This window comes from Pangasianodon hypophthalmus, chromosome 26, assembly GCF_027358585.1.
Source record: "Pangasianodon hypophthalmus isolate fPanHyp1 chromosome 26, fPanHyp1.pri, whole genome shotgun sequence".
In the NCBI taxonomy this organism is placed as follows: domain Eukaryota; kingdom Metazoa; phylum Chordata; class Actinopteri; order Siluriformes; family Pangasiidae; genus Pangasianodon; species Pangasianodon hypophthalmus.
The window spans coordinates 20,293,417-20,310,376 of NC_069735.1; the positions used below are offsets into that span (position 1 = coordinate 20,293,417).

General features: G+C 42.4%; 2 protein-coding genes across 3 annotated transcripts in view; both read left to right on the forward strand.

Moving 5' to 3' along the window:
* Positions 1-21: 21 nt before the first annotated feature.
* On the forward strand, positions 22-1,437 carry LOC128317527 (uncharacterized). Its single transcript, XM_053229735.1, has 5 exons — positions 22-227; positions 322-422; positions 652-770; positions 895-1,020; positions 1,123-1,437. Exons 1-5 carry the CDS (start codon positions 22-24, stop codon positions 1,318-1,320), a joined length of 750 nt encoding a protein of 249 aa, XP_053085710.1. The 3' UTR covers positions 1,321-1,437.
* Positions 1,297-16,960, forward strand: part of LOC113525404 (uncharacterized) — a 34,966-nt gene continuing 19,302 nt past the window's right edge. Inside the window, exons 1-28 of one of the 2 annotated variants that reach the window (XM_053229718.1) lie at positions 1,297-1,566; positions 1,728-1,858; positions 2,057-2,181; positions 2,318-2,435; positions 2,513-2,725; positions 4,604-4,774; positions 4,967-5,104; positions 5,286-5,335; positions 5,532-5,664; positions 5,786-5,868; positions 6,002-6,128; positions 7,485-7,675; positions 7,886-7,976; positions 8,088-8,187; positions 8,281-8,453; positions 8,747-8,902; positions 9,615-9,748; positions 9,866-9,999; positions 11,590-11,684; positions 11,820-14,902; positions 14,998-15,082; positions 15,200-15,346; positions 15,427-15,635; positions 15,729-15,832; positions 15,930-16,048; positions 16,192-16,365; positions 16,496-16,701; positions 16,791-16,891. In XM_053229718.1, the coding sequence (XP_053085693.1) occupies positions 1,428-1,566; positions 1,728-1,858; positions 2,057-2,181; positions 2,318-2,435; positions 2,513-2,725; positions 4,604-4,774; positions 4,967-5,104; positions 5,286-5,335; positions 5,532-5,664; positions 5,786-5,868; positions 6,002-6,128; positions 7,485-7,675; positions 7,886-7,976; positions 8,088-8,187; positions 8,281-8,453; positions 8,747-8,902; positions 9,615-9,748; positions 9,866-9,999; positions 11,590-11,684; positions 11,820-14,902; positions 14,998-15,082; positions 15,200-15,346; positions 15,427-15,635; positions 15,729-15,832; positions 15,930-16,048; positions 16,192-16,365; positions 16,496-16,701; positions 16,791-16,891 (6,730 nt within the window). In that variant the 5' untranslated portion in view covers positions 1,297-1,427. The remainder of the gene's footprint in view (positions 1,567-1,727; positions 1,859-2,056; positions 2,182-2,317; positions 2,436-2,512; positions 2,726-4,603; positions 4,775-4,966; positions 5,105-5,285; positions 5,336-5,531; positions 5,665-5,785; positions 5,869-6,001; positions 6,129-7,484; positions 7,676-7,885; positions 7,977-8,087; positions 8,188-8,280; positions 8,454-8,746; positions 8,903-9,614; positions 9,749-9,865; positions 10,000-11,589; positions 11,685-11,819; positions 14,903-14,997; positions 15,083-15,199; positions 15,347-15,426; positions 15,636-15,728; positions 15,833-15,929; positions 16,049-16,191; positions 16,366-16,495; positions 16,702-16,790; positions 16,892-16,960) is intronic. The other variant, XM_053229719.1, reaches the window with a different exon arrangement.

Below are 16,960 nucleotides of genomic sequence, written 5' to 3' on the forward strand. Positions count from 1 at the left end.
CGTGCTGCTGTGTGTTTGCAGATGAACATGACTAGCATTCCTTCAGCAATATCAGACACCATTCTGAACATGACACTCTTGGATCTGGTGCCTCACTTCCAAAGTTTCAGCCCAGGGGACTTTGCCCTGTGGTTCCAGACTTACCTTTCCTTCTTCCTTCCTGGGATTGGTCCAAACACCCTGTCGATCATCCCCATGAACATCAGCTGTGACTCCTACAGAGAGATGTGAGCTCCTCCTCAACATGAACGCACAGATCTATTAAGAAGAATACTTTCTTTGATTTTTAACTTGTTGACTTCTATGTCGTTGTGTTTACAGAGTGAAAGGACTTGATAAAGTGTACAGTGACCTCTCTGCAACACAGTCCGACACTGTCTTCAATTACACACAAGACTATCTCAAGTACCAGTCCAGCCAAGGTGTGTCTCTGTGTGTGTGTGTGTGTGTGTGTGTGTGTGTTTCAAGTGTGCGTGTTCTTGCTTGTGTATTTGCTGACTCAGCCTAGTCCAGTGTGCAGGCAGTGATCAGTAGATGTGATTGGCAGATGAAGAATTTGGGCTAAGTCAGGAGTGTCCCACATTCACTGGTCTAATATCAATCCGAATTCACCACAGACTTTTTTCATTAGTGCCCTATATTGCCTCACAGGCCTGAGCTGCTACGGCAGAGGAAGCTTCTACGTGTTCCTGAAACAGATGTTCCTCAATTTTGGATTCCCTGACCTGAAAGATTTCCTGTCTCTGATCCCAGCTGACCGACAGGCAGAGGTATTTCTGCTCTATAACACTGATCGTGTCAGTGAGTCGCTCACTAATAGTTTAAGCGGCAGCCAATGAGCTGTCAACATCTCCCTCTGTAACGAGTGCGTTGTCTCTGCTCTGTGTCCTCTAGCTTTTGGGCTCCATCTCTCCGGAAGAACTCAGCGAGTTTCTGAACAGGCCAAACACAGTCATTGATGGTTCTGAGCTCTGCACACTCCTCAACAACTACAATAGAACCAATCAATACCTGGAGATGGTACACCTGTCTTCATTTCACCTACCCTTTTAGTCCATGTGGATTACTTGCCTTTATTATATCAGGATTAGCTCATAGAATAATCCCTGTTTCTCTCTACAGGGGTCTGTTTTATCCTCAGCTTTGGCCAGCCACACGTTGGGGTGTGTGTGGCCTCGTGCTCTCAATGCCTCGTCTCAGGCTGATGTAGAACAGTGGTTTAATGTCACCGTGGTTCACTACCTGCCCTACCTCAGTTCTCAGCTCATCAGCTCTGCCCAGCTCAGTGGCGCCTCCTGTCTGTCATACAGGAAACTGTGAGTATTTGTTTGATGTACCATTACACAGGGTTGTCAGCACAAACACTGCCCCCTGTCTCTTGGCTAAAAAATTGAGGATCTGTACTAAAATCACTTCTATATGTATATATGTATGTATGTATAAATGTGTGTTTGTGTGTGCTTGTGAGCAGGGTGTCTATCCTGGGGGACAACTACAATTTTTCCACAACTGATTTCACCCCAGCTGATGTGTATAGCTCCATAAAAGTGTATCTGAACAGCAGTGGTAAGAATAACTATATCTCTCTTCTCTCTCTCTCTCTCTCTCTCTCTCTGCTGAATAGTACTGCATATCCTTCAATCCAAGCAATCCATGCTTCATTTCCTATAATTGTGTGTGCACAGTATGTGAGTCTCAACATAACTATCTGTATGTGTATCTTGCAGATGGCAGCCCCCGCTGCTATAACTCCTCAGATCCTCTTCTGAACTCCACCGCCTGGTTTGCTGACAACATCGGATTCTTCATCACTTTCATTAACCTCGCTGACCTGCAGTCATTCCTAACAGGAAACATGGTAACATACTAACACACACACACACACACACACAAACTCACACACCAACAACAAACATACCTGTAATCATACATGTTAGTCATTCAGACATTTACACACATGATTATTTCTGATCATCTACATATAATGTATTATCTACCTAACACAACACACACCCATAGTGACGTATTAATGTGTGTGTTTTATTGTGTCCTTTAGACGAGTGCGTTCCTGCAGAACGCAGAAAATCTTCAGCTGTTCAACAACTCAGGAATTTCAGCCAGTGTCCTGGAGTACTACACAACAGAGTTATACATCCAGAATCCTGACTTCAGCCCACTCGGGTAACACTCCACACTAACAACTACTTATTCTATTTATTCATCCAGCCTCATCAATTCAACCCCCTTAGGTAACGGACTACATACAAGGATAAATATCTTTGTACGCATTTTTAAAAGGTTGTTTGTGATCTTATAGATTGCCAGCTGAGCTGCTGTGTCGAACTCCTTCCTCCATGTTTGTTCACCTTGGAGATGCAGACATCAAGACCATCCTGACGAGCATCAACAACTTCTGCACAGAAATGAATCCAGAGGTGATCGATCAATGAGACCCTGTCAGTCAGTTATTCTGTCAAAGTGCAAGCTAACTATAATCCTCTTCTCCTCTCAGGTCACAGCGGTGCTGGTAGCAAAGTTCCCCAATGTATCTGCATCCACCATCCAATCTTTGGGCAGCCAGTGTGTGGGCCTGACTGTGGGCCAGATAAGCTCCACCCCCTCCAGTGTGATAAACAGTGCTCTGTCTACACTCAGTAACATCAGTGGCTGGGACCAGGGCCAAGTGAATGCCCTGATCCAGAGCATCATTAGTGCGGGCTTTAATGTGAGTGTACACTGTACACTTGTCAAGAACGTCAGTCTACGATACTGGAAGCGAGACCAAGTCTGTTTAGAGCAATTTCACCAAATCCCCCTGTAAAGAACAAATTTGTATTGCTGTTCAAATACTAACCAACTACACTTTACAGTCAGGTCCAGAAATATTGCGACATCGACACAATCCTAACATTTACACACCACAATGGATTTCAACTGAAACGAACAAGATGTGCTTCAACTGCAGACTGTCAGCTTTAATTTGAGGGTATTTACATCCAAATCAGGTGAACGGTGTAGGATTTACAACAGTTTGCATATGTGCCTCCCACTTGTTAAGGGACCAAAAGTAATGGGGCAGAATAATAATCATAAATCAAACTTTCACTTTTTAATACTTGGTTGCAAATCCTTTCCAGTCAATTACAGCCCGAAGTCTGGAACGCATAGACATCACCAGACGCTGGGTTTCATCCCTGGTGATGCTCTGCCAGGCCTCTACTGCAACTGTCTTCAGTTCCTGCTTGTTCTTGGGGCATTTTCCCTTCAGTTTTGTCTTCAGCAAGTGAAATGCATGCTCAATCGGATTCAGGTCAGGTGATTGACTTGGCCATTGCATAACAATCCACTTCTTTCCCTTCAAAAACTCTTTGGTTGCTTTTGCAGTATGCTTTGGGTCATTGTCCATCTGCACTGTGAAGCGCCGTCCAATGAGTTCTGAAGCATTTGGCTGAATATGAGCAGATAATATTGCCCGAAACACTTCAGAATTCATCCTGCTGCTTTTGTCAGCAGTCACATCATCAATAAATACAAGAGAACTAGTTCCATTGGCAGCCATACATGCCCACGCCATGACACTACCACCACCATGCTTCACTGATGAGGTGGTATGCTTAGGATCATGAGCAGTTCCGTTCCTTCTCCATACTCTTCTCTTCCCATCACTCTGGTACAAGTTGATCTTGGTCTCATCTGTCCATAGGATGTTGTTCCAGAACTGTGAAGGCTTTTTTAGATGTCGTTTGGCAAACTCTAATCTGGCCTTCCTGTTTTTGACGCTCACCAATGGTTTACGTCTTGTGGTGAACCCTCTGTATTCACTCTGGTGAAGTCTTCTCTTGATTGTAGACTTTGACACACATACACCTACCTCCTGGAGAGTGTTCTTGATCTGGCCAACTGTTGTGAAGGGTGTTTTCTTCACCAGGGAAAGAATTCTTCGGTCATCCACCACAGTTGTTTTCCGTGGTCTTCCGGGTCTTTTGGTGTTGCTGAGCTCACCGGTGCGTTCCTTCTTTTTAAGAATGTTCCAAACAGTTGTTTTGGCCATGCCTAATGTTTTTGCTATCTCTCTGATGGGTTTGTTTTGTTTTTTCAGCCTAATGATGGCTTGCTTCACTGATAGGGACAGCTCTTTGGATCTCATCTTGAGAGATGACAGCAAAAGATTCCAAATGCAAATAGCACACTTGAAATGAGCTCTGGACCTTTTATCTGCTCATTGCAATTGGGATAATGAGGGAATAACACACACCTGGCCATGGAAGAGCTGAGAAGCCAATTGTCCCATTACTTTTGGTCCCTTAACAAGTGGGAGGCACATATGCAAACTGTTGTAATTCCTACACCGTTCACCTGATTTGGATGTAAATACCCTCAAATTAAAGCTGTTTCATTTGAAATCCATTGTGGTGGTGTATAGAGCCAAAAATGTTAGAATTGTGTCGATGTCCCAATATTTATGGACGTAACTGTATATAAAGAAAAGTGCTGTAATTTAAATACTCCCTTAAATACTCCCTGCGTTCAGATCGAAAACAGCAGATTCATATTTTTTTTTCCCTTTTTTTAAAGTTGAAGATCTGATTGTTTTGCCTCACAGATCAGCAGTGCCTCCTCTCTGGAGTCCCTGGGAACACTCCTCGGTGGCGTTCCCTCTGCAACCATCTCCATCATCCCATCGTCTCAGCTTCTGTCTTTATCGCAGAATCCAGCATTCATCAATAACATTCTGTCAGCACCAGTTATTCTGCAAAAGACATTTGTCCAGAAGGTATTCTCTCTCTTACACACACAGAACACATGCACACACACATGCAAAATACATTACAGCACATTACTGAAATGGAGATTTACATTACTGTGTTCTATACCAGTTTAATTTAATTTAAAATCAATCCTTTGTTCAGAATGCAGTTTGTTTAGTCTGGAAAAGTTGAAGGTCTGCTCCCACACTTTCTCCCAGGTAATCTCTGTAGACCAAACTGAAGTGCTACAGAATGTTCCGGATGCACTCGTGATGTATATTCCACTTGTTCTACTGACCTCACTGAGCTCTGTTGACGTTTCACTCATCAATAACAAGAGCTGGAGTCACGAACAGGTAACTGAACAGACCTACATTGTCAGAGAAATGTAAATCACTTTGTTATACTGAAAACCTAGAGTAACATGGCTTGACTGTGATCACAGCACTTACAGAGGTCTGAATTCCTGTCTAGTTTGGATCTCAGGGTGTAAAACGCATCAATAAAATTTTGAATTCTTTGTTTGATTTTTACCAGGCTATGATGTTGTTTGGTGCAGTGGCCAATGCCAGTGATAATCCAGAAGAGTGAGTTAGAAACACACACACACACACACACACACAAACACAGCCTGACTCGCTTACATAGGCAGTGTAAATAACCACTGGGTGAACAATCCAGATAACGCATATGATTCTGCCAGAGTCCAATAAGATGTTGTGTTTTGGTTCATCAGTGTGTGTATGTCTGTGTGTGACTGTGTGTGTGTGTTTCTCCCCTCAGCCTGTCAGCATCAATACTGCAGGGATTTACCTGCAGCTCACTTCAGACTCTCCCACAGCAGAAAGCCAAAGATCTAGTCAAAGCCTGTAGACCACGTGCAGGCAGAGACAAGGTCCTCCTGAAAGAGGCTCAGGTACATACACTCTGATATTCATTCACATTCCGCACACAGTCTGAAACAGAGGTAGCAAGTGGACCCAAACTTTTACTGGTACCTGAGATACCACACAGTCACAGTGTGTTTTGTGTTTCAGCTGACCTGCATGTACAACTACGTGAAAGACGATCCATTTGTTAGCTTTACTGACGTCCCCTCTGATATGCTTCTGTACTACAGGTGTGTAACACGTTCACGTACACAATGTACCTTATATAAAAGATAAGGCACACTTCCCCTGCATTCCCAATTTTCAAGTATCTGAGGTTAAGAATATGGGTCATATGCTATCTGTAATGTGTGTGTGTTGTAGCTATGAGAAGATACAGAAGGAGAACTGCCAGTCATATTTCAGTGCCGTGGGCAGAGCAGATTTCTCCGTTCTTTCCCACGGCCTTGACAAAAAGACCATCCTGTTCAATGATGCAAAGGACTGCCTGGTAAAACATACACAATAACATGTTCATAGACCAACACTCAATATTAGCACTTAAATGTTATGGAAAACAAGTCACCCAATCTTTAATCAATTTGTGTCTCATGAAATTCCAATGTTGAAATATACATTTACAGCATTTATCAGATTCCCTTCTACAGAGTGACTTACATTAGTGCTTTGTGCCCTATCAAAAACATATATTAATATGCTAATTCACTAGGTCTATGAATAGGAAGTAAGAATACCATTCCGCTGAAACTGTATTGGTGGTTAGTACAGAATAAAAAACAGAGACAAAAGACAAGGGATTTGTTTAATGGAAGTTTTAATACACGGGCTTGGTGAAGAGTTGGGTCTTGAGTTTTTTTTAGTTTGAAGACAGCCAGTGAGTATGGTAGAGAGTGGGCTGTGATAAGTGCCTTCAGGTATGCATGTGCTTGTCCGTTTTTGTCTTTGTGTTTTAAATCTGATGCAGTAGCAACAGAAAGCCAGTGGAGGGAGCACAGCTCTGGGTTGGTGTGGGAGAATGTGGAAAGGTTGAAAACAAGTCTGGCAGCTGCACTCTTGAACAGTTGCAGCGGGCGGGTGGTATGCAGGGGCAGAACTGCGACATTCAGTAGTCCAGTCTCAAGATGATGAGGGAATGAACAAGCACCTGAGTGAGCTTTGTGGATAGAAATGGCCTCAAGATCCTCCTGATGTTAGCAGTCAGCTTAGCAATATGAGTAGTGAAGGACAATTGATTGTCCAGAAATACCCCAAGGTTGCATGCATTGTGAGGTGTTGAGATCTGAGAGTTGTCCATGGAGATCTCAAGATCTTGATGTGGGCGTGCATCTCCACAACAGCAACACTCTGGCCAGCACTCAGTCTTGCTGGGATTTAGTTTCAGCTGAGGAGCTGCCATCTACTACATGCTCTATTCAGAAAAATGATTGTCTATAGGAGGAAAGGAGAGGATGCATCAAGTGTCATCAGCATAGCAGTCATATGAAAATCCACGTGAGCAAAGTTCAATTCCGACTGTGACATAGAACAACAATAGAATGCTTTTGGGTGGTTCCCAGATCAGGAATTGTACTCAGGTTTTCTGACCTCTAAATACTGAAAAGAAAGTTTTGGGCATAGAGGGTGCAGTGATGGAAATCGCTCAGTCACTCAGGAGACACTAAACTGTCTCGAGGCAAACGCAACATTTCAGACAAGAACTCCAAATCTCTGAGATCATAATTCAACATGTTCAAACATAAGACAGTCAGAGATCTTGACACTAAACATTGGAATCCTCACAAGAACCCCCGTTCTTACAGATTCTGCGTTTTAATGTGACACTCCTTCGTGGTTTTTGACATTGTAGGGTATATCTGGTGTGAGCCTGACCAGTTATCAGGTGGAGGTTCTGGGGAATATGGCCTGCACACTGGACTCCTCCTACATCCAGAACTCTCACCCTCTCATGTTGGAGAAACTGAAGAACTGTGGAGATCTTTCTGATTCTCAGATCACTGCTGTACAGTCTTTGCTCCTCAGTGGGAACACCGCTTATGGGTGAGACAGAGATTTTTGCAGATCAGTGCATACCTTTGAATTTGGTTGAGCTGTAGAAAAATATTTCTGAACCGTAACTGCATTTAAATTGTTCTAATAATGTTAGACTTGGTGTTAAAATGGCATAAACCAAATGCAATGATTTGTGTCTATAACTGTATTGTATTAGATATGAATAAGATCTCATAGACATTTTTTTTTCTTAATCAGTAATCCCTCAACGTGGAATGAGCAGACCGTGGAGCAAATCGGCATCCTGGCTGTCTATTTCAAATCAGACCTCTGCAACGCACTTAGCTTTGTATGTAAAACTGTTCAGTTTTAAATTTGCGCTTGTGATTGATTTATTGACCCAATGTTAGACCTTTTGGGACTAATTTAATGTTATGTCTGTGTGTGTGCATTGTTGAAGAATGTAAGGAGGAAGTTCTTTTCAGTCCTGAGGAAGCAGAAGATCCCGATGAAGAAGCTGAGGACATTCTTTACAGAATGCAACTCAGAAAGTGCTACAGGTAACAGTACTTTACAGTGTAAAAAGCACTGAGATACAGGGATATATTTTAGATTCTGTCCTTCAGTGATTAATTTTGTTCTGTGTCTAACAGTGAGCAACATCACAGCGGTGACAATTGCAGATGCGTCGTTTCCTTTCGGCTTTAACTCCACCCAGTTTGATCTGTATCTGGACATCGCTGTCCTGCAGAACAACCTGGCAGCCATCACTGAGAAAGTGGTGGACACCAGCCTCCAGACCGTCATTCTGAACAAGTTAAACCAGGTCAGCAGCACTGAACACTGTGACACTGGGACTCTTTAGCACTACAGTAGCACTACACGAAAGAGGAGGTTGTTTGTGCCTTTCAGTCATAAAATTCTGACATTACTGACAGTGTCGGTTTAAATATGATACTTGCATATTGTATGTTTTGAAAGTGTACCCCTGTCAAACAGGGTTTGTTTTTGTGTTGTGAGTTTAAACTTTGCGTGTGTGGTGGATTCACCCACACAACATTTTGGACAGTGTGTGTTAGGTGGTATATAATAAATTGTTGATTTTGTGTGCATGTGTAGATTTACCCATCAGGCCTCACTGATGGTGTGCTGCAGCTACTGGGTTCCGCTTCTCGTGTGGCCACTATTGATGACATTAGCAAGTGGAACATTACCATAATTGACACACTGTCTTCTTTGATAGACTCAAATGATGGACTCTGGGAACCAGAAAAGGTAATAGAAGGGTGTGTGGTTGTGTGTGTGTGTGTGTGCGTGTGTGTGTGTCTGTGTGTGTGTCTGTCTGTAAGACCTGTAAAAATTTTTTTGGGATTGATCACTACTGTGATGTATTACAACCAATTTGTGAATTAAGACCATGTTTTCAACACCTTTGGGAGAGACAGAGAAAGAGATAGAGGTCATCTTAGATCCTTCAGAACGAGTGAAAGAATATCTGCATTCCTGCGAGAGGTAGAGAGAGAGCCAAAATCTTCTATCCTTAAAAGAAACAGAGATAGTGTCTGCAATCTTTCAGAGAGAGGGAGAAACAGAAAGTGCATTTGTGATCACTCAGAAAGAGAGGGAGTGAGAGGGCATCTCCAATCTTTCTGGGAGAGAGACACTGAGAGAGAGAGAGCGAGAGAAACATTTTAGTATGACGGGAAGTGGTTACATTTTGTTCTATTGGTGTGAAGCACCATGATGTTCAAAAACATCATCAATAAATGAGAAAAATTTATATGGATGTGTATACCAAGGTACGTAGGAAGAAGGTTGAGCGTCGATTCTGGTTCTTAAACTGCTGCTTAAGTTCTTAAACTATTTCATAATCTTTTAAGCCAGTAATACATAAAAACATATTTTTTTTATGTATTATAAACATATATTTTTAATGCTCATACATTGATGTTCGTGCCAGAGGAATAATTTTTTGTGTATTTTGTAGAGTAAAGCAGTTATTATGAGGTATCTGAGCATGGGGAATTCCTCTCTGGGAAGTGCCGAAATAAATGTAGTTGGTTCCAACATCTGTACTTTAGACATCAGTGTACTGGAAAATATCACTGCTGAGAGTCTGAAGTAAGTGCACACTCACATGTGCATACATACACAAACATGGATAAACAAAATAAAGAGATTTGGGAATAATTCAAACACAGCAGTGCTCATGTAGTTTACATTTTTTTCTCTATGCAGGGAGGTCCTGTCTCCAGATCTTTCCTCATGTTCCATTGAACAGAAATCTGCTCTGTACATCATCGCCAACTCTTCATTCAGCAATCAACGCAGCAATGCCAAAACCTACTACCAACTCATGAGTCCTTACCTGGGTAAAATACATGCTCACATATGTACACAACATATTCAAATATATAATATATCCTCACCAGACAATATGCACACCTATACACCTGCTTATTCATGCAAACATCCAATCACCAAAATCATCTGGCAGTGGCGCAGTGCATAAATTCATGCACATACAGATCCAGATCTTCAGTTGTCATTGACCATTACATGGTTGTTGGTGCCAAACATGCTGGTTTGGGCTATATTTTTTTGCTGTTTCCTGGGATTTTCTGCTCAACAGTCTCTAGAGTTTACATAGTATGGCGTGGAAAAAAAAAACATTCACTGAGCATCAATTCTGCAAATAAATGGTTCCAGACTGGTTCAAGCTGACAGGCAGGCTCGGCTATGCTAACTCAAATAACAACACTTTACATCTGCCTTTACTAGCATCTCAGAATACACAACTCATCAAACCTTGGATGGGCTACAATAGCAGAAGGCTACACTGGGTTCCACTCCTGTCAGCCATGACCAGGAATCTGAGGCTATTTTGGGTACATGCTCACTAAAACTGGGCATTTAAAGAAGAAAAACATCACCAAATCAAGGGATGTGTTTTTTCTGGGAAACAAGCCAAGTACTTTATAAGCAAAGTACCGATGTACTGAAGATGACAGTAAAGAGACAGGTGGCATAAAAAGGTAACTCAGTCACCATGCAGGTGGAACATTCAATTACCATGGAATGCCTAGCATAATTGCACACTCTAAAAAAAATAAGAGGGAACTGCAAAGTATACCACTGTTTGCCAACTGAGAGGCACAAAGGCTAGATGATGAGCTATACATGCTACTCCTGAGATGCCAGTGATCCTGATCCCTTCTGCTCTCTGCACCTGCCTGATCCATCCTGATGCCCTATTTCTGGTTGGATTTCTCATCACGTGGAAACCACCCGCTGGTGCTGAGGATGGCCCCACATGGACAACCTAAAGTTACACGAGATCACTGTGGACGGTACTGCATAGAAACCATCTCTTGATGGCTTTGGACTTCAGTTGATATGAAGAGTTTTTCTGCAATGTCTTAGGACTACAATTGCTATGATAGATCTAGGACTGCAATTCCCACGAACAGTTTTGCACTCAAGTCTCCAACAGTGAACAATTGGTAACTTCAACAAAATAGACTTTCTGTGTAAAATACAATGAACTTTCGTGGTTACAAAATTGAACTTTTTGACCATATAGTATACAGTAATAGAAGAGAATTATTTATAATTGCACTATCCGGTGTCACCCAGATGAGGATGGGTTCCCTTTTGAGTCTAGTTCCTCTCAAGGTTTCTTTTTCATATTGTCTTGGGGAGTTTTTCCTTGCCACCATCGCCTCTGGCTTGCCCATTAGGGATAAATTAATAACTCTGATTAAGTAAGATCAACATTAACAAAGTTTAATTTGAAGGCTGAGGAATGTCCAATGACACTCCATCTGTCCACAGACAGATTTTAAGTAAATATATAAAATGTAAATCATAGATAGTTTTGATCTTTGTGTTATGTTTGTGTTATCTGCAGAGTGGGGATCTTACAGTAAATTTAGTTTAGTTTTTAACATATGTATGTTCAGGTGGAGCTCCTCTGGAGGACATACAAGCCCTTTCAACTCATAACATCAGCATGGACATCACCGTATTCACTAGTCTGAGCTCTGCTGTTCTTAAGGTATGAAATACCACAAGAAAAGTTTTTTCAATTCTTACATATGAAAATGTGAAAAAATGTATTGAGCAATAGCTAGTTTTGAACTAAGACAGAAAATACATTGTGTGTGTGTCTGTGTGTGTGTGTGTGTGTTAGGCCTTGAATGTGATCACAGTGCAAGCTCTAATGGGGGTAAATGTGGCTGACTTGAAGCTGTTTGAGAACTCTTCAGTGGTTCAGTCCTGGGTGTCACAACAGAACCAGTCTGATTTAGATATGCTGAATATTGGCATCATCAAAACCAACAGCAATAATTATACCGCCATCATCAGTACAACCACTCCTAGTACCAGAACAGCTACTGGCACTGTCATATCTAGTGCCACCAATTTTACTACAATGACTACAATTGTCAACATTCCCGCCACTACCAAAGCCAACCTCACCACCACTGCTTTCCCCACTACAATTTTCGAAGTCATCTCTTCTGTTGGAAGAACAGTCAACACAACTGCCACTATCAACACCATCCTTACCACCACTGCATCCCCCACTACAAGTTTCGAAATCACCCCTTCTATTGGAACAAATGTCAACATGACTGCCACTACCAATACCATCCTAACCACCACTGCATCCCCCACTACAAGTTTTGAAATCAGCACTTCTGTTGGAACAAATGTCAACATGACTGCCACTACCAATACCAGCCTAACCACCACTGCATCCCCCACTAAAGGTTTTGAAATTACCCCTTCTATTGGAACAAATCTCAACACGCCTGCCACTACCAATACCAGCCTAACCACCACTGCTTCCCATACTACAAGCTTTAAACTCACCCCTTCTATTGGAACAAATGTCAACACGCCTGCCACTACCAATACCATCCTAACCACCACTGCTTCCCCCACTACAAGTTTTGAAATCAGCACTTCTGTTGGAACAAATGTCAACATGACTGCCACTACCAATACCAGCCTAACCACCACTGCATCCCCCACTACAAGTTTTGAAATCAGCACTTCTGTTGGAACAAATGTCAACATGACTGCCACTACCAATACCAGCCTAACCACCACTGCATCCCCCACTAAAGGTTTTGAAATTACCCCTTCTATTGGAACAAATCTCAACACGCCTGCCACTACCAATACCAGCCTAACCACCACTGCTTCCCATACTACAAGCTTTAAACTCACCCCTTCTATTGGAACAAATGTCAACACGCCTGCCACTACCAATACCATCCTAACCACCACTGCTTCCCCCACTACAAGTTTTGAAATCAGCACTTCTGTTGGAACAAATGTCAACATGACTGCCACTACCAATACCAGCCTAACCACCACTGCATCCCCCACTACAAGTTTTGAAATCAGCACTTCTGTTGGAACAAATGTCAACATGACTGCCACTACCAATACCAGCCTAACCACCACTGCATCCCCCACTACAAGTTTTGAAATCACCCCTTCTATTGGTACAAATGTCAACATGACTGCCACTACCAATACCAGCCTAACCAACACTGCTTCCCCCACTACAAGTTTTGAAATTACCCCTTCTATTGGAACAAATGTCAACACACTTGCCACTACAAATACCAGCCTAACCACCACTGCTTCCCATACTACAAGCTTTAAAATCACCCCTTCTACTGGAACAAATGTCAACACACCTGCCACTACCAATACCAGCCTAACTACCACTGCTTCCCCCACTACAAGTTTTGAAATCACCCCTTCTATTGGAACAAATGTCAACACGCTTGCCACTACCAATACCAGCCTAACCACCACTGCTTCCCATACTACAAGCTTTAAACTCACCCCTTCTATTGGAACAAATGTCAACACACCTGCCACTACCAATACCAGCCTAACCACCACTGCTTCCCCCACTACAAGTTTTGAAATCCCCCCTTCTATTGGAACAAATGTCAACACGCTTGTCACTACCAATACCAGCCTAACCACCACTGCTTCCCATACTACAAGTTTCAAAATCACCCCTTCTGTTGGTACAAATGTCAACATGACTGCCACTACCAATACCAGCCTAACTACCACTGCTTCCCCCACTACAAGTTTTGAAATTACCCCTTCTATTGGAACAAATGTCAACACGCTTGCCACTACCAATACCAGCCTAACCACCACTGCTTCCCATACTACAAGCTTTAAAATCACCCCTTCTACTGGAACAAATGTCAACACACCTGCCACTACCAATACCAGCCTAACTACCACTGCTTCCCCCACTACAAGTTTTGAAATTACCCCTTCTATTGGAACAAATGTCAACACGCTTGCCACTACCAATACCAGCCTAACCACCACTGCTTCCCATACTACAAGCTTTAAACTCACCCCTTCTATTGGAACAAATGTCAACACACCTGCCACTACCAATACCAGCCTAACCACCACTGCTTCCCCCACTACAAGTTTTGAAATCCCCCCTTCTATTGGAACAAATGTCAACACGCTTGCCACTACCAATACCAGCCTAACCACCACTGCTTCCCATACTACAAGTTTCAAAATCACCCCTTCTGTTGGTAAAAATGTCAACATGACTGCCACTACCAATACCAGCCTAACTACCACTGCTTCCCCCACTACAAGTTTTGAAATTACCCCTTCTATTGGAACAAATGTCAACACGCTTGCCACTACCAATACCAGCCTAACCACCACTGCTTCCCATACTACAAGCTTTAAAATCACCCCTTCTACTGGAACAAATTTCAACACACCTGCCACTACCAATACCAGCCTAACTACCACTGCTTCCCCCACTACAAGTTTTGAAATTACACCTTCTATTGGAACAAATGTCAACACGCTTGCCACTACCAATACCAGCCTAACCACCACTGCTTCCCATACTACAAGCTTTAAACTCACCCCTTCTATTGGAACAAATGTCAACACACCTGCCACTACCAATACCAGCCTAACCACCACTGCTTCCCCCACTACAAGTTTTGAAATTACCCCTTCTATTGGAACAAATGTCAACACGCTTGCCACTACCAATACCAGCCTAACCACCACTGCTTCCCATACTACAAGTTTCAAAATCACCCCTTCTGTTGGTACAAATGTCAACATGACTGCCACTACCAATACGAGCCTAACCACCACTGTTTCTCCCTCTACAAGTATCAAAATGACCACTTCATTTGAAAACAAGTCCAGTGTCACTGTCAACCCATGTCAAGGTGTAGACAGGTGAGCTGTAGTTTGATAAAATGAAGAAAGAGTGTAATTTAGAAAGTAGTAACTAGAGAATAATTCTTCATGTTATTTACTTATTTTCTCCATAGTCAAGCAATTGAGACTACGCTCTTGTATGGAAATGCTTCTGCAGTACTGTGCAACTTCAGCATCACTGAATATGCCTGTTCATCAGTGAGCCATCTAATAACCAGATGCAAAATTCCTGTCCTGAATTTGAGCCTTGTTTAATAATTGTTTGTCAGTCATTTGACTACATAAAAATCATCTTGCATGTTCTTGTGTTTCAAGGTTGCTGTTCTGTCCACTGATGATCTAGCCAAAGTGCTAACATGTAAACTGACAGGCAGCATAAAGTACCCTAAAGAAGTTTGGAAACTTTTCTTCCACAATTTCCCTGCACCTTTGGATGAAGCCCTGGACAAGGTTTACAATGTGGTATGAAAATTTGAGTGGTACTGTAGTATAAAAATAAAAATTTCTTTGGAGCTATATATTGTATGTATTTTTTCTTGTAGACGCTCAGCAGTGTTGAGGCTGACCCAAGTATACTTGATGCTATCGGGGAGGTGATAATCAAGGACTTCACTGCAACACAGCTGAAGAATGCCACTTTTGTCACCTTGTGGTTCCAGATGAGGCTTAGACCCTTTTTGTCATCAGTGTCCACAGACTTTCTTTCTAGCCTCAGTTCCAAGAACTTCAGCTGTGAGAGCTACCAAATTGTGTAAGTATGAATTTGAGCACTCCATAGGTCTTATTTAGGACATAGTGATGAAGTAATTCATGACAAAATCTGATCCGTTTTCATCCAATTTAGGGTGAAGGCTCTTAGTAGTCAAGAGTCACTCATGAAGGTGGAACAAAAGCAGTCTGTCATTACTTCTTTCATCTTTCCCTTTCTCTCCAGAGCTGACCTGCCAGGTACATAGACCCCTTTTACTTGTTTTAATACAGAAAACTGGCAGTCTTAGACTTGTCTGATTTGATTGATTACCATACTGGTCTCTGATTATTTTAGATCCTGGCTGTGTTTCCAACACTTATGGCAGCAATAACTGGCTTGAAAAGAACCTTGGCAATTTCTCCAATTATGCCCCCTTGGAACAGATTAAAATTCTAAATGCAAATTTCTCCAGTGTAAGTAAAATCAGCAGTAACAGCTATTTTCAAGATTTTGTTGGGAAGAACTCTCAGCTGTTATGTACCACTGTCTCCATGTTGCTTTTTAGCACAGCTCAGAAGACCTGGCGTAAACTTGACATGCATGTTTTGTCCTGCAGGTTGCAGTGTTAGGCTTACTGTCCAGTGAGCAGAAGGCACAGTTCATCTTGCAGCCGGATTCAGGAGTGTTGGGAAATGCTTCATTGCTTAGAGAGGTGTTTAGCAGTGTGACATCTTTAGATCTGAATCAACTTGGCAGTTTCTTCACAGCCTTCAGCCACACTGCAATACAAGTGAGGATCTCTGTAGTCTACCATCCAGGGCACATTTTCTTTTGAAATACAACACATTTACTTTATGCATATTAATTGATGAAGTCCGAGTGTGTCCATACTGTTAATCCGTGCTGCTGTGTGTTTGCAGATGAACATGACTAGCATTCCTTCAGCAATATCAGACACCATTCTGAACATGACACTCTTGGATCTGGTGCCTCACTTCCAAAGTTTCAGCCCAGGGGACTTTGCCCTGTGGTTCCAGACTTACCTTTCCTTTTTCCTTCCTGGGATTGGTCCAAACACCCTGTCGATCATCCCCATGAACATCAGCTGTGACTCCTACAGAGAGATGTGAGCTCCTCCTCAACATGAACGCACAGATCTATTCTTTACTTTCTTTGATTTTTAACTTGTTTACTTCTATGTTGTTATGTTTACAGAGTGAAAGGACTTGATAAAGTGTACAGTGACCTCTCTGCAACACAGTCCGACACTGTCTTCAATTACACACAAGACTATCTCAAGTACCAGTCCAGCCAAGGTGTGTCTCTGTGTGTGTGTGTGTGTGTGTGTGTGTGTGTGTGTGTGTGTTTCAAGTGTGCGTGTTCTT

Excerpts from the sequence above, each read along its gene's own strand:
- LOC128317527 (XM_053229735.1), top strand. The coding sequence starts at position 22 with ATGAACATGACTAGCATTCCTTCAGCAATATCAGACACCATTCTGAAC. Across the intron at positions 228-321 it reads TGTGACTCCTACAGAGAGAT|AGTGAAAGGACTTGATAAAG; the intron begins GTGAGCTCCTCC and ends TTGTGTTTACAG. Across the intron at positions 423-651 it reads CAAGTACCAGTCCAGCCAAG|GCCTGAGCTGCTACGGCAGA; the intron begins GTGTGTCTCTGT and ends ATTGCCTCACAG.